At 42.9% G+C, this 17,558-nt stretch overlaps 1 protein-coding gene across 1 annotated transcript in view; it reads left to right on the top strand.

Moving 5' to 3' along the window:
• The first annotated feature begins 8,640 nt into the window (after positions 1-8,640).
• The window catches only part of plxdc2b (plexin domain containing 2b), a 139,529-nt gene continuing 130,611 nt past the window's right edge, over positions 8,641-17,558 (top strand). Inside the window, exon 1 of the mRNA XM_084048773.1 lies at positions 8,641-9,239. Coding sequence (XP_083904899.1) covers positions 9,134-9,239 — 106 coding nt within the window. The 5' untranslated portion in view covers positions 8,641-9,133. The remainder of the gene's footprint in view (positions 9,240-17,558) is intronic.

Below are 17,558 nucleotides of genomic sequence, written 5' to 3'. Positions count from 1 at the left end.
AGTAATTTATTGGTCCAAAAAACACAAGTCAACCAATAAAATGTGTAAAAACAGTACATCAATAATGATCTGAAGAACTTCTCTGACAGTTTGAAAGTCAGAGAAACGCCATTAAATGAAGTGAAATTCCTTGCCTTACATCAATTGCTAAAATGTTTTTGTGGATTTCATTTATATCAAACTACTTCATTGTGTTACCTAATATGCTGTAGTTGACCGCTTCTTTCACAGTTTATTATTATTATTTTATTAACGCCAACTCAGTGTCAATCAGTATATGCCCATGTATAGGCATGCCCATGTATGGACATAACGGTTGGATCGGCGGTTCTGGACAACTAGATCTCTCTGTATGACGGTTCTGGACAACCGCACTCCCTCGAGTCCTCGCTGATGCACGCACCGAGTTTGAAATTAGTCTGTCCCATATTATATGGGACAGACCAACAAATCGGTACACTATATCTCTAATGGTCATGTGATCAAGACATATCAGTCAAATGTTTCATATTCCATTCTGATTAGCTATACGATCCGCCTCCAGAATAAGATCTCTTAGAACACATATCTCTTTTACCAATAATAAATGTGACTCAGGTGGCAAAAAGCCCAGATAACCTCATTGAGGAACTTCTACTAACTTCAGCTGGTGCTAGCCAGCTATCGTGCAAAGCAAACTATGCCTATATATTTCCCAATTGCAATGAAGTGTGTATACTGTAACTAATCGTGTTTCATTTTCACTTTTTTTTTTTTTTCTCTCTAAGCACCTTAGCGTCCGTCTATAAGTATATCATGCACAGTATACATACATTGCTGCTATGCTCAGGCACCTTAGTTTGTTTCTTTATCTCAGGTACTTTGTAAATATGTAGATAACTTGTTTGGCCTTCTATTGTTCTCTTGTTCGATCTCCTTCCCACTTGCCCCCTACCCCTCTTCTTCTTCTCTCTCCCCACTCTTCTTTCTACGGAATTTAACGTTGCGATGGGAGTGATGTACAAAAACGAATTTCACCCACTTTTTTACCTTGTAAACCTGTGATGTGACAATAAAACTGATTCTGATTCTGACATGCTTGAAAAAGCAATGGAAGCACTTCAGCAACACACCGTTAAGCTGCAACGTATTGTAGCTACATCTCCTTCAGCACTGATGCACAAGGTTTTGTGTGCATGCTCACATGCTGTTGCAAAACATTAGGAAGAAACAGATACCACAAGGACACTTTTAAATAATAGTACTGTGAAAAGAATGGACATGATGCAACGTCATCATTCATATTTTTAGACTTACTGACAGACTGTACATATATTATTTCATATATTAATGATATCTTTAACACCCAAAATCCCAAACTTTTGGGCCCAGACGGTTAGGGGGCGAAGTGAATTTCCCACTGGTGATCAATAAATGTTGTATCTTATTTTATCTCATCTCATCTTACATTTGTGAGAAAAAAACTCTTTCTTTATTCATAGTTACAAGAACAAAACGTATTATTTTTTTCAGCGGTAGAAATGGGCTTTCACATTTAGTCTGTGATTCTTGCATGGCTCATAGAGCTATATGGCTGCCTTTTCTACCACTTTATTGTTCAGTGCTCTGAGCCTCATTTGCTCCTGTTTCGTCTTCCAGTCCATTAGCCAGAAATCCTCTGGTGAAACGGCCCTAATCCACCGAGTGTCTCTTTTCATCAGTATGAATATATTTTCATACATTAATCATTATGGAAAAACGAATGTGATTATGACAGACAAAAATGATGAAAATGCTTTTGATATTAACGATATTGACAATGATGATGATGATGATGACTTCTTACAACTTGCGAAGGCATCAACTTCAAGGACATCTCTTCTCTGTCTCTCTGTCGCTCTCTGGCTAAACTATAAACACAGACTCAGCTGTTTCACAGCCTCTGTACCGATGTTTGCTTGTCTCACCCTTGACACTTGACCCCAACGACACAACAATCAATGTCTGGCACATGAACCTCTCTGTCTCTATTGTGTGTGTGTGTGTGTGTGTGTGTGTGTGTGTGTGTGTGTGTGTGTGTGTGTACAATACACACACACACACACACACAGCCACGCTTCCAATGCCTTGCCTACTTTGTTCACTCTCACATGATGGTCTGCTGACTGATAATGTGCAGGCATCGGTGCTCCCCCCCCTCTCCCACCTCAACCTTTTACCCCCTTTCTGTTTTTGTCCCAAGGGAGAATGGTGCATCTTTCTGGTAGTTTCATTATTCACCTATTCATGATGGATGAATAGCATGCAGGTCGACTGGTATAAGCCTGTAGTAACAACAGCACACATTGGCCATTGTCCTCTCCCTGTTGACAGCTCTCCATAAAGCAATGCTTTAACGTCAGCTTTTTTTCCCCCCACCCCAGTGCGACAATTGTTTTTCAAATTTTGTCGGCTATAGAGCATGGTCAATCTAATGGCTTTGATTACTGTTCGCTGTGCACAGTGTCGCACGCTGAAAATAGCTGATCTGCCAGCTCACAACACATCGCAGCGTGATGCATTGTGAGCTAGTAGATCTGTTATTTCTGGATGTGTTATGCAACTTAGTATAAAGGTCACTGCTTCTGTTTTTCTTTTCTTCTTTTTTTTTTAATGTTACATTTTATATTACTCCTTGAGACTGCAGTAATGAAAATGCTCCAGGAGAATTTAGCAATGACAGCCTTTTTACGGACATAAGGTATGAAGTCCTTGGCGGCCATTTTGTGGTTCCACAGATAGAAAGTCCATTCATTTGTCCCATAGAGATTTCCAAACATATTTATATAAATAATTGTTTGACATTTGAAAACCCCCCCAAAAAGGGTATTTAATTAGTGTATAATTCAATATTCAAATGATTTTTGACACAGAATAAAATGTTGATTCACCAGGAGCCTGGATGGCTTGGTTCCAGGCTTAAAACATTTTTTATAAATATGTTCGGAAATCTCGATGGGAAAAAACTATGCACTATAATTGGCACCGTTAACATAACTATTCAGCCGTATGGGGTTCCTGGGTGTTAGTCCACCCTGCCTTGTCAACCTGCTGTCACCATATATTCAGGCCAATTTCCCTCCTCTGTGTCCATCAGGGTTCACCAGGGTCAGCCCTGCAAGTCATGTCAAGGAGAAATCCACTCTTCTCCCTGGTAATAATATATTGTACCTTAAAATGAGTTCTCTCTCTCTCAATCTCTCTCTCTCTCTTTCTCGGTGAGTGCAAGAAATGTAATGGTCCATCTCCGAATCCTGTTCAGCCCAGGGGGAAGCTCAGACTGTTTTTCACTCTATAGTGTCTTCCATTTTCCAAGACAAAACACTGTTGTGTCGAAGGTTGGAGTGAATGAGAGAGCTCCAGGGCTGCTTTTGATTGGCGCTCTCACATCTTGAATCGTGTGGGAGGAACATGAAAGGTTTTTTGGTTCCTTTTATGTGGACTTTAACGGCCGTACAGGAGAGCTTCATTATATCTTGAAAGAAATCTGTGTTGGTTTGTGTGCCGCATCTAACCAATTAGTGTGTCCTGAATATTGAACTGTGCCACACTACACTGCCCTCCCTAGTTTTCTCTTGACGCTTGATTAACTTTTTTAAAACAGACAGAGACGTCGGTGTATAATTAAGCACAGGTCAGTTAAAAATATGTTTTAATGTTTATTATTTACTGTTTGCTCTATGAGGCACAGACATTAGGCCTGACAGAATGATTGAATGGAGGGAAATGACTTTTGCTGGGAAGTTTATATTGCTGTGGATTAGAAATACGATTAATTGCTCTTCGATAAGAGGAGAAGAGGAAGAATTATGGATGTGGTAAGAGACGACATGCAGGTGGCAGGAGTCAAAGAGGAAGACGCAGACAACAGAACCAGATGGAAATTGATGATCCGCTGTGTGGTGGGAATTAGCCGAAAGAAGAAGAAGAAGCTCTTGTATGATTGATCCATTCTGGGACAAAGCTTGTGCAGTTCAGAATTTTGGGCTGTGGACAGAAGTGTCTACCAAGGGTGGCTGTAGCTGAATGGGTAGAGAGGCCACCTGGGAATCGGAAGGTCTGACCTGCCAAGTGTATAGCATATTCCCTGAGCAACACTTACACCCACCCCACCCGACCACCACCCACAATGGCTGCACATCTGAGCAGCCATTAGCTGAGTGAAGCTGTAAAAGCAATTTCCCATTTGCCCGGTGACCAGAAAATACTCCCTTTCCAAATGACATGTTCATTCCAAAGCCAGTTTAACGGAAAACAACAACACATCAAAAGCCTGATAACCTGCGTTTTCTGGCTGTCATCTATGCAGTGACACTTCGCTTTCACGCGCAGCTTTGTGGAGCAGCACAACTTTTCCAAGTTGAGCCTATAAAGTTTCCACTGAAGCAGACAGAACGATAGAAGTCTACTTTCAGTCCTGGCTAATATTCCCTGTTGTGAGACGGAAAGGCAGGCAGCCCCATAATGGAAAGAAAGAGACAGAGTCGATCTTGTTCTCCTTTGTGGCTAACCGTTATTAACATGTATTACTGGATCTACCGTGGTAGCAGTGCACTGAATGCCACACGGTCCCTGCATGCGTTCGCCTTTTATTAAGTAGCCAAGCATCATAAATGCTGCGGTGAAATGCAATGCTGCGACTCAACAACTATAGGAACCTGATTCCAAGACAATAAGCAGACCTCGGAAAATTAACACTTGCCACTATACCCTTCAGACCCAAGGGCCTTCGTGTTGCTGAAAGCCTCCCATTTCATCTCCCATTTCATCTTAATGTCGGAGGACGGGATGGTGTTGAAGGTCACCGTCAGGAGGTGGAGTTTGGTCTGGTCTCCTCTCCACTCTCCTGCCAAGCAAAAGTTCATGGAACGTGCTTACTTTCATTAGAGGAAAGAGGAAAGAGGCAATAGGGAAGGATTTGAAAATGGCTTTTAGGCATTACAGAACAGTACGATTGTTCTGTTCAGCTTATTTGAATAAATTAAGAACAACTTTGAACCACTGTTGTCTCAACAGGAGTGTATCTACAGTATGTTCACTCAGCCCTATGTTCCCTCAAAACTTAACACTAACCCCAAGCCTATAACCCTAAACTGAGGGAACGAGGGAACAGAGGCAAGACCCCGTCTCACCTTTGACTTTAACTCTTTAACCCTGTGATCCTTATTTTTCATGTCATGTCATTATAGATGAAGATGTTCAAAGGAATTTCAAAACATTTCCATAAATTTGAAAAATGATAAATTTTCTAAAGTAGCGGTAAGAGCAGATCTAGAATCTCACACAGTGAGCTTGTAGTTTGGCTATTTTTGCTGTTCGTCATGATGAAGTGGTGAACTACTTGAAAGGTGATTTATAAACCGCAGAGAAGGAAAGGGGGTTCTGGATGGGTACGTGTGTGTGTCTGAGAGAGGGGCGGGAGAGAGTTGAGGAGAAGGAATGTTTTTTCATTTTTTTCAGGAGGCATCCTGGCTTCAGACTCAGCCTGGGAAGACTCATTGTTAGGGGACTAAATTGATAATCTAATTTATTTGCATCCAGGCTTCTTGAGTGGATTCGCTACAGCAAGTTTGACTCCGGTCCATGTGAGAAGGCAGATGAGCTGTAAAACCTAATTTACAGTATATTTCGGCGAGTGACATGGCCATGTGACAAAGTACAAATTAGGCTTTAGTCAGCAGTTATTTGTTTGTGTATTGTCATAACAATGCCTGCCATAGACACATTTTAAAGGGAAGTGAAAGAATACACATCCTCACAATGACCACATTAATTTGTTTCCTGACTAAAGATTTATAGACTCTAAACCAGTGTTTCTTGTCCTAGCAACCTAGCAAAGAACCTAGCAAGGAAGGTACCGCATGTCAATACAGCCTTTACCATCAGGACGACGGTACACAGTGCCGCAGTTGCAAGCTCAGGCTCAGAGATCAAGTATACTGTAGGAGTTCTGAAGAAACAGGCCCAATCTCAGTTCTATTTTCCTCTCTGTAAGAGAGGTGTTGTCTAGTATTGTCAATGTATTGTGTAATCTATGTATTGTGTATTTGTTTATGTATTGGGATTTTTGTGTCCTGATGGCTGCTTGGCGCGAAATTAATTTGGGATTTTTGTGTCCTGATGGCTGCTTGGCGCAAAATGAATTTCCGCAAGGACAAATACAGCATGCGTCTATCTAACCCAAGGTCTAAGTTAAACTCAGGTTAAGTTAAGCCCAAGGACTAATAGACCTGGAACATACAGTAAAAGGTGTGAATGTATATATATTGTTACTACCTACTACAAACTGCAAATGAGAATCCTCACTAGACTGTAGCAGGTCTCCTCTTTAGCAAAGTCAAGGCAATTTGCTGTCAGACATTACTGGGCCTGGCACAGAGCACCGGCTGCAACCCGTCGTCCTCCAGCAAACAAATCTCTTTTGCACCACCACTAAAGCTTCATTGGCAGTCAACATGGCTCGCCTTCATGGATCACAGAACAGATGTATAGGCTTACAGTATGTAGACTTGGTGATTATTTGCTGAAATGAAGAAAGCAATTACAAAATTGTGGTTGGCTAGAGATAGTCTACTTGCTAGATATGAATGCAAAATTCACAAGAAGTGCAAATATCTTGGTCAGGTGAGGTAACTGTGTGGAAAATTACTGGCCAAGACCATGGGACATTGGATTGTTAGGGGCATATCAGTTTTCATGTGCAGAGCTTGCTTTCTCCCTCTTTGTCCAAGAATCTGTTTTTTTTGTTTTTTGTTTTTATCGCCTCAATCTATGTTTAAAGTTACTGAGTGAAGATGAGGAGTTGGCAAAAAGTATGTGTGCATTCCAGAGTAAAGAACCTCTGTCTTTGATGGAGAACTGGCTATGAGTGGTACGCCTGAATCTGAGAGACGTACAAATCCTGGACTGTGAATACATCCTTTGGCTTTCAATTCTTGAGATTTTCAGAGATGTTTTACAAACCAATATAGGCTAGGAAGACCATAATACAAAAATAAAAAATCTTGTTAAACATTTGTGATGTAAATTCCACTTCCCAGTCAGTGGAATCATAATGTAAAAGGTCATCGACATCTGTACCACATCCCTGTATTTTCACATAAAATGTCGATGTAAACTTTTAAAACCATGCACTTTATGAGTCGATTTCTGATCCATGAATCCTTTCCATGACTGTGCGGTGTGGCTGTACAGCTTCTGAATTCCCACTGCCAGTGGCTTAAATTGGAACATGTATGTGGTCCAAGCTGTCCTTCCTGTGCAACATCAGAGCCAACCAACGAGGGAGAGACAAATTAATAGTGATTCCTAAATCCTAAGCAGTGGTGGAAGAAGTACTCACATGTTTTACTTAAGTAAAAGTATCAAATACCCTATTGTAGAAATAGTCTGTTGCAAGTAAAGTCTGGTAATCAAAATTTCGTTGAGTAAAAGTACAAAAGTATTGGCATCAAAATATACTTAAAATACCAAAGGTAAAAGTACTCATGTATGTATAACCCATTTCAGTACGTTTTCAAATGTATAAAATGTATAAAAATCTTTTGCAAATCGACAACCTCACAACGCGACACGTTGTGAGCCAAAAGTACCTACAATATTTGCCTCTGAGATGTAGTGGATAGAAGTTAAAGAAAATTGAAAATACACTAAAGTAAACATAACTCAAAAAGTACAATACTTTGAGTACAAGTACTTAGTCACTTTCCACCACTGCCAGTGAGGGAGAAACGTATTAATAGTGATTCCTAAGGAACTCAAGTGCTGGCTTGGAAGACCAAAGTTCTTCCTCATAAGAGCTGGCAGGCAGGCAAATGGAGCTGAGAGCTTTCCAGCCTTGCTGCCAGACACAAGTTATACTAATGACTGCCTAAGAAAAAGGTACAACAACTAATAGGCCTACTATACAACCATCATCAATAGGAATCAAATCGAGTTTCATTATTATACATTCCAAAATTGCAAGACCCTATTTGGAGTTAGATCATAGATCAGATGCTTTTTTTCCTGCCTAATCTGATGATTTTCTGGTGAATCATTAAGATATCATCACCTTCTTTAAATAAATACCCCCCAATTAAATAAATATAATGTATTTGGTTTATTCTGTTTTTTGTAAATAATGACATTAGACAGATATTTTAAGGTGACAAACAATATCTAGGTTTTCTTACCTGAAGAGGGCGCTCTTAACAGTTCAATAAAGCATACCTGGCTGCACAGCAAAGGTGTGATATCACGTGTAGGAGCAAAGTTTTAAAATGACACATTTTTCTCACGATGTGTCTATGGAGGGTGGAATTAGATGAGATGATGTAGGAGTAATGAGAGCGAACATTATCCATATTTCAGTCTTGATTTTGGACTTGTCTCCTCCTGAGTTATGAGTTCTAACATCCTCAGTTCTGCATATATCACTGTTTCCACAAAGATTGCCATGTTGATAATATCCCAGAATTTAGTAACTCAAAGTACAAGTGTGCGTGTGTGCGTGTGTGTGCACGCGGGTGCGTGTGATTTTAACAACAGCCATCATCAGGCAGGCAGAGGAACATCATTGGCTCTGGCGGCTTGGTGACGGCGAGGAGAGGAGCGCACCGTGTTCTCCGAGAGAGCGCAACACACACTCACACAGCAGTAGCTCCTCTCCATGGAGTGTGTGTGAGAGAGGCAGACCTGTGTGTTCTGCGCTGCCTGGGATCAGTGTGGGATGACCTCGATGTTTTGAACTGTTGCTGCTTTTTTTTCGGGGGGGATCGAGATTGGAGGACAGCCAGGGACCTGTGTGGGAGAGCGTGCACACGTGCGTATTGCTCGCACATTAACACATAAACAAACAAACAAACAGCAGAAGGAGAAGAGCGCTTTCACAGACCTGTAGTGTGTGTGAGCGGACTGGAGGAGCCCCGTGCACAATCAGATCAGATCGGGGTGTTTTGCTTTCCAGAGGAGCTGCCCGTGCAGGAGGAAGCAGCAGAACAGTTTGCAGAGGGAGTCAATGAGAGAGAGAGAGTATACTGTCCCAGTCCCGGACCTGGAGAGAGAGCATTATTATTATCTGTGTGTGTGAAGAAGGCATCTGGTTATTCAACGGCCGCGGAGCAGGAGCTTGGATATGGCGGGCGTAAAGACATGCCTTATTGTTGGAGTTGTTTTAGTTTTTCACTGTCTGGGAATTCTTGCGTCTCAAGCCCAAGCCGGCGAGATCACAGCCACCAACGGTAAGAATCTATAATGTGCTATTATCCTATAGAGTTGTTTTGGTGACTGTATACGTCCAGCAATATAATAATAACCTGGTGTGTGCTCAGGTCAGGGACGATTACATCTGTAAACAGGTAAACTGTAGACTGTCACTCTAGACTGGCAAAACACGTGCTATTTTAGTCAATTAATAACGATTATAATTTAATATTTGGTTGTTTTGCTTTTCATAATGATTTTCTCTAAACCATACTGGCTATGATCATGCAATTGTATTGCAAATGTAGCCTGTATTTTGAATGATACAAATGCATTCGCTGCTCTGACTGGAACACAGCAAGTGCGCCTTCTCTGTTCATCATTTCAACGTGTGTGTGTGTGTGTGTGTGTGTGTGTGTGTGTGTGTGTGTGTGTGTGTTTTGCGCGCGTGTGTGCGTCTCCCTCCCTCTCACTTTGTGCGTGAGAGACAGATTGGGGGCAGGATCGAGGGCTTGCTATTGTTCCCGTACTGTGTGTGTGTGTGTGTGTGTGTGTGTGTGTGTGTGTGTGTGTGTGTGTGTGTGTGTGTGTGTGTGTGTGTGTGTGTGTGTGTGTGTGTGTGTGTGTGTGTGTGTGTGTGTGTGTGTGTGTGCGCGCGCGTGCGCTGATGTTGCACAGAATGTTGTTATCCTTGTCTTTAAATCAAGGGTATGTCGTTGGTTACAGTAAAACAATTACAAGGCTGAGTGGTTCATCTTTATTTTCACTTAACTATGCCAATAGAAATATTCAGCCAGATGCACATTCTTATTATTCCTGTGTGTGTGGGGAAATGTAGTCTCACCTGATAATACAGCAGTTCAAGTGGCTCCCCACCACCACTAGTGTACTTACTGTGGTGTGGTGGCAGCTTCAAGCTTGTGCAACCGTCCTCATGGGTGATATGATGGCCATGTGGCCAAGATGATAAGAGAGGGAAACAAAACAAGTCTTCCCTTCCCTGTGTGTGTCAACACAGCAGTGACCTAGAACAACAATGTGAGCTGCACAATAAGGTCTAGAAAGACATGGCAGCCACTTAACTACTTAAACCCCAAATGGGTAACCCTCAGGGCTCAATACTAGAATCTTTTTAGTTTTCTGTTATTGTGAGGACAGCTTTTGCTGAAAAGCTCACAAGCTTGTCGATCTGATATTTTCAGCAAAAGCTAATTCCCCACAATACGGATGCTGGGGTTTAAGTGGTTAAAAATGCTTTAAATCAATAACCTACGATTTCAGAAATGTTGAGTCGTTGTGTGAGACAAATGCTACCAGTGGGTGTGTGAGCTGTCTGTGTGAGTGTGTGGAGATATCCTGAGGTGCACTCAGTATATATCATTCAAGGTCCTAATGATTATTGGGTGTTCATTAGGTCTCCATGGGCTGGTTCTGTCCAGGTGATTACCACTCCATGTGTTAACAGTAACCGTACTGTTAATCTGGCACACCTGGGCACTCGGGTGGCGCAGTGATAAAGTGCCATGCCCACCACCGTCCACCGCAGAGGTTGTTGGTTCGAATCCACCGTTGTGCAGCCGGCTTTGTCGAGCATCAGCTACAAGAACACAATCGGTCCGTGTTCGGGGGTAGAGGGAAGCCGGGAGAAGAGGGTGAAATTGGTCATTGCACGTATTCCTAGCCTAAGCGTTGGAGTGGCACCTGTCAGCAGGGAGTGTTGGGTGGGAGGAGTAGAACGACGTCCCTCCGGTGGGGGCTCCTCACTGGCATGTGAGTCAGTAGGATACAACAGCAGTGACAATACAGAAATGTGTGTGGGGAGGAATCAATTGGCATAACGACTGGGGAGAAAAAGGGTGAAAAAAGCAAAAGAAAACAAATCTAGCACACCCTGCTCTGCAGCTCTTTATTGAAAGATCTAGTTGGCTCATACTGTCCGAATGCTGACACTCAGACAGTCATTAGGGCAAGTTCATGGCAACGCTGGTACACACAGCCAGGCGCACGTTTGTTTTGCAAGGCAAGGGCACTCGTCTTCTATGGGATAATGGTTACAGAAATGTGCTCGCTCGCTTGCTGACAGTGACTGTAAATTAAAACCGTGTGTGTGCGTGCGCCTCACAGACCACAGACTTATTGGAATGTGTGTCTGTTAGAGAGCGATACTAGCGTATACGACCATTCACAAGGTTGGCAACACAATCTTATATACACACACACACACACACACACACACACACACACACACACACACACACACACACACACACACACACACACACACACACACACACACACACACACACACACACACACACATACACACACATCCATTCCGCAGTTTCAGTGCCAGGTATTCTTATTTATAAAGTCTAATCAATCTCTTCCTCGGCGCAGCACTTTGGATCGCAACAGTGTTCTGTTTTTCTAGAATAATCAACAGCTGCTGTGCCTAGTGTACACAACCAGAGATTTGCGTCTCTCATGGGAAAGCTGTGTCCATTTTTTGTGTCTGATTGATATATTAGTTTTCTTTTTGGCCACAATTCTTTGACTTTTTTGGCAGCATCAGTATTGGCAATTATGCAGCTGATGTGTCACAATTTGCATTCACTTTAAACCCGGTATTCCTATTTTGGGCATGTCATTACAGGTGAAAATTGCTCAAAAGGTTTGTGAAAATTCCCCAAATCGGTATCGCATCAGACCCCAGAATATGGCATCGGCCGCCGTCCAATTGAAGCTTTCCAACGAGACTATTACTGAATAGAAAGAGTCATGAGTGTTTCTCCAGCCCTCAAATACACCTTCACCCTGGAGAACAAAAAGCACATCTCTGCCATTGAAAACAACTCCACATCTTCTGACACGAGATTCAGAGACACTTAACTGAGAGCCCCCACCCCCCCGTCCTCCTGTATATCTAGGACATTATTTTTAGACCATTGGGTGAGGTGCTTTCCTCGCCCATGGACCAAACATAAAACCCTTCAGTGCAGTGAAGAGCAGCCCTGTGCTTCTTTCTGCAGATAGAGGATTATTAATAGACAGGAGGTGAGTCGTTTTATACTCTCTTTTAAGTCCACTGGGGAGGATCCAGAGTACCCACTCTTCCAGTTAAAGCTCCGCACTGGTATGCACTGGAACGGTTCCGCTGGAGCAGTGGACAACATAGGGGGGGGGGGGGGGGTTTGTGCAGTTGCATAAACTATCCCGCACATTGCATGCTCGCACGGACGAGCGTGCACACATACTGTACACACACACACACACACACACACACACACACACACACACACACACACACACACACACACACACACACACACACACACACACACACACACACACACACACACACACACACACTTTTCCCTCTCCTCAGTTATCGGGAGATGAAGCCGAGGAGTACAGTACATCTGGACAGTATTACAGAACATCCTGTGAACTGTGAGTGAAAAAGCATTGCTTTTGAAACATTCCCCAGCTCTCGCCTTGACTCTCTGTGAGTGTCTGCCAGTGATACTGGTGTCACATCCATTCTCACACAGCGAATAGAACATGAGAAAACTGAGGATAACTCTGGGGTCAGTTTTTTGCACTAGTGAAATGATGAGAGAGAGAGAGAGAGAGAGCGAGAGAGCGTGAGAGAACATCTTGCCCTGTGTAACGATGCGGTCTGTTTTAAAACCCTGCATGAAGGGCTGTTAATGTGCTAAGACTGTGGTTGTGTGTGTGTGTGTGTGTGTGTGTGTGTGTGTGTGTGTGTGTGTGTGTGTGTGTGTGTGTGTGTGTGTGTGTGTGTGTGTGTGTGTGTGTGTGTGTGTGTGTGTGTGTGTGTGTAAATGCATTGGACAGCGGGACGCTGGGTTTGTTCTCTGGGACAGGGCTGGTGGCTGCTGTGTGTTGAATGGGACTGGAGGTACCAGATACTTCAATAGTGGGCTAACCAGGACAGGCAACAGCGATACAGCAGCCTGGGGGCTAGCACACACACAGCCCCTCATCCATCATAGTGCCACGATCTGCCTCTGCAATCAGACACACACACACACACACACACACACACACACACACACACACACACACACACACTGATGCACGTGCATGCACACAAACATACTGTACGTGATCACACATGCATGCATTGTGTACAGAGGCACTTGTGTGACTCACATAAAGGGGTAAGAAGGGGTAAAAGGGGTATAATTTAACATGATATATATTTGTTTTTATTTTTTTTGTTTCATCCCCCCCTCTTCTTCTCCCCTTTCTTTGGGAACTATGCACGAAAATGAATTTCCCACTTCTTTACTTCTGTAAGCCTGTGATGTGACGACAAAGCTGATTCTGATTCCCATAGCAACACAGAAAGAGTCACACACTACTGTACTGACAGACCGTGTTCTGAGCTCTAGCCTCTGACTCAAACTTTTGGAGACCTTCGTGTCTCCAAGTAGTAGCGTGCGTCCTTTCGTGATGAATTGGCTTAGATTTTGTCTTCATCATTTGCGGTCACATCGAAGAAGACAGGGCTTTACTTGCAGGAACTGGTCTATGCGAAGGATTTAACCGGTCCCAAAACGGGAGGTCCAGCTTACTCTATGCGGCGGCGTGTGTGTGTGTGTGTGTGTGTGTGTGTGTGTGTGTGTGTGTGTGTGTGTGTGTGTGTGTGTGTGTGTGTGTGTGTGTGTGTGTGTGTGTGTGTGTGTGTGTGTGTGTGTGTGTGTGTGTGTGTGTGTGTGTGTGTGTGTGTGTGTGTGGTTTATAAGCCTTCTTGGAATTTCACTCCCCCCCCCCCCCCCCCCCCACCCCCTTCTCCTCCTTGTGACATTGCACATTCTAGAATGGACAGAATGAGCTAGCCTCTTTATTGGCCTCCTGAATGACCTGCTGAAAGGATCTGCCATGAATGGATGACGGGGGGTGGGGTGGTATTAGCTACGGGAAGGGAAAGGAAAAGGAGGGATGAGAGGAGAGAAGAGGGAGGGGTGAGGTGACAGCTAGCGGTGGTCCGGGGGTTTGGTTATTGTCCTTCTCCCTGTATGTGGTGACAGCGGGTCGCTGAGACCCGGTCGTCCCCACTGACATCCTCCTCGTATCGTATAGTTTTCTCCAAACCACACCCCCAGCACCACCAGGCCCTGGTGTTGTTTAGTCCACTGGTTCTCCATCTTTTTTTCAGGTCAAGGACCCCCAAAATTATATGTTATTTGCCCACGGAGGAGATCTGGAGCAGTTTCAGTTTATTTTCAGTTTATTTTTATTTATAGTGCAACATCACCCCAAGGGGCCAGCACGTATGGCGTATATTTGAGAGACAAATCAGTAGAAAATCAACTTTGTTATCAACTGTTCTTTTCCTAGCAACACACTCTCGCGAGATCTAGCACCAGTAGACAGACATACTGTAGGACGTTGGCGAGATCTGCCGTCAGATGGCGCCCCCCTGGGGGTCCCCACATGATTTTGGGGGGGTCCCCAGATGACAGTGAAGTGACAATTTAAGGACTTTTAAGACCTTTTTAATACCTAAAATGTTTTACCATTACAGCATCAAAAGTAATCAACAAACTATACTATAAAAACTGGTCAAACATTGGCCAAATAATATAAGAAAGAGGCAAAACATTTGAAAATACGCCTCGCAACGCAAGGCGCTGTTATCTGCTATTTTCACAATATTTATCTGGGGGTGGGTCACGGCCTGAAAATATTGAGAACCACTGACTTAGGAGACCATTATGTACCATCTTGCCTCTAGTGGTGAAGCGTGGCTTGGGCTATCTTCCTAAATGAAGCATATTTGGTTATACTCAGGGCAGGGTGGGAAATATGAGTAGTGGGGTGGAGTATGTAAGAGCAAAATGGCCGCTGTGTGATATGTATGGTCAATGGAGGACACTAGTGGGAGTTAAGTGAAGTTAAGCTGCTCTTTTGTGTTTTGTAGTATTGTATTTCATGTGGCTTGAAAAGCCTCTGTTCTTTTCAGTCTTTGTATTCGAGCCCGCAGTTATCATGCTTTTTGCCTTTTGTCCTTTGACCTCTCATAGGGACTGCAGTAATCACTCCCTGGGGTGCATGTTTTGTGTTATTGTGTGTAGTTCTTTCATTTTATAAATAGAGCTACTTATGGTTTTACCCTTGTTAGTAAAAAAAAAGCCCCAACAAATGCATGACAGTGGGCTTGTGTTGGCTGCAAGTGGCTGTATGATCTATGATGATTTTCTAAAGAGTTCTTATTGACAAAAATGCATACACATCATACAGGAACATATATTTGCAGATATTTGCAGATATTTGTCAAAAGTCTAAAACACAAGCTGCAAGTGGCTGTATGATCTATGATGATTTTCTAAAGAGTTCTTATTGACAAAAATGCATACACATCATACAGGAACATATATTTGCAGATATTTGCAGATATTTGTCAAAAGTCTAAAACACAAGAAGCTTGAGAGCTTATTTACATTGTGGTCCTTTGAGTTCACAAATATGTGTGTAAATTGAGTGTATGTGTGTTTGTGTGTGTGTGCGGGGGGGTAGCAGGGACATACAGAAAATATTAATTAATAAATACATTCATACATACAATTTCAACATACTAGACAATAGCAATAACGTAGGTACTCTAAACAGAACCTGTTACAGCTCAACTCATTGTTAGTTGAGTTGCGGTAAAGAACTGAATGACACATTGTCGCGAAAGGAAAGTTTGTTCATTTTCTTTTTAACGATAAACTCTTCTTCCCATGTGGTTAACCACTTAGTCCGTAAATACTTAATTGTACAATGAATAGCGAAAATATAATTGCACAGTAATTGTTCTATTTCTGAAAGTGTCTGAATTATTTCGAAAATGTTCGCCCCCAAAATAGGGGTGCCAGTGAAAGTGTTTAAGGAAGGCCTTTCTAGCTTAATATCTGCCACCGTGCACCAAAGGCCAGACTCAATCTATCTCTCTCTCTGCTACCGGATGTGTGCCATAGGAGACGCTGGATGGTGTGCAGAGGAGAGATAAAAAACAACAACAAGATGAATGTTTTCCTATATTTAGGTTGGAGGGGATTGTCTCCCTTGCCTGCAGGAGGAAAGTGTGAGCCGATAACGACAAGGGGAGGGTAGGAAAATGACACTTCCCTCTCCCTATTGACCGGTCTCTCATCTCAGTGCTATGCTCTCATCGCAGACGCTTGCACTGATGTTAGAGATGTTTGTAAACAATGGTGGGAAAAGGATGCTTGATATGGTTAAGGGCAGGAGTCTTCAAAGTTCTTCAGCCCAAGGACCCCTTGGCTGAGAGAGAGATGAATCGGGGACCCCCGCTTGTAGGCCTATATAGTATAAAATTGCAGGTTAAACCTTTTCGTAGATTTCATAGATGGCTTCATAGACCTAGCTGTTTGAAAGTGACTATCATCAGTGTTGTGTAAATTAATGTTTTTTAATATGGTGGATTGATGTTAATGTGTATTTTCAGACATTAACCACTTGAACCGTCAACATTTAGTAAAAAGCGCTTCTGACAAAACCAGCTAACTCCATTGGATCCTCAAACTTTCTGCTAAACCAGGTAACTCCACCAAAGGAGGGTGGAGTTAACTGGTTTTGCTGACTCCAGGCTCCACACCCTTTTGATCTCCAACCTCATAGTGAGGTTGGAGGCTCCTACTCCTAAATTGTATTGTTTTTTCTTTTCCTGAAAAATTTACATTTTGGAGTTGCCCAACAGCAGATATATGTTCATGGTAGTAGTCTGCAAACATGTATCTCAGCCACAATAGTTAATGATAGGAAAGCACATTGTTGCATGTTCTCGTTTATGACACAAGACCGCTGCAGACCCTATTGATATATTCATCTCTAATATAGTACTGAGAAAGGAGAAACATGCAAAAAAAAACTGAGAAAGGGGAAACATGCAAAAAAAAACGAAGTAGTTTTAGGTAGTGCTCTGCTACTTGTTTTGCTGTGTTGTGTTTGCACAGACTGATACTGACTGGGCGCTCTAAGCTAGGATGTTTAGAATGAGTCACCCGACCCCGCAGGAGGCCTTTGTGGGATTAAACCAGATACACTCCAGCAAGTGTCTGGTATTTCACAGCATTAACCTAAAGTTCACATGATGGCTGAAGTTTATAGGCCAGTCTAGCATAACAGGTGAGAGGGGGAGTGGGTTGGTTGGTACTGTAGTGTCTGGCATACAGTACATCATTTGGCTGTGTGGTCTGAATCAGGAAGTCCCTGGTGGCTAGGAGTATAGTTGGCACGTTTCACGGGGGTAATGATGTGGAACCCAGATGGGATGATTTGTTTGTTTGGCACGGACCTGGTGAGGAGGGATTTTTAATTCCTTC

This window comes from Gymnoscopelus microlampas (genome assembly GCF_963454915.1).
Source record: "Gymnoscopelus microlampas genome assembly, chromosome: 22".
Classification (NCBI taxonomy): domain Eukaryota; kingdom Metazoa; phylum Chordata; class Actinopteri; order Myctophiformes; family Myctophidae; genus Gymnoscopelus; species Gymnoscopelus microlampas.
This window is presented reverse-complemented; position numbering and strand designations above follow the sequence as displayed.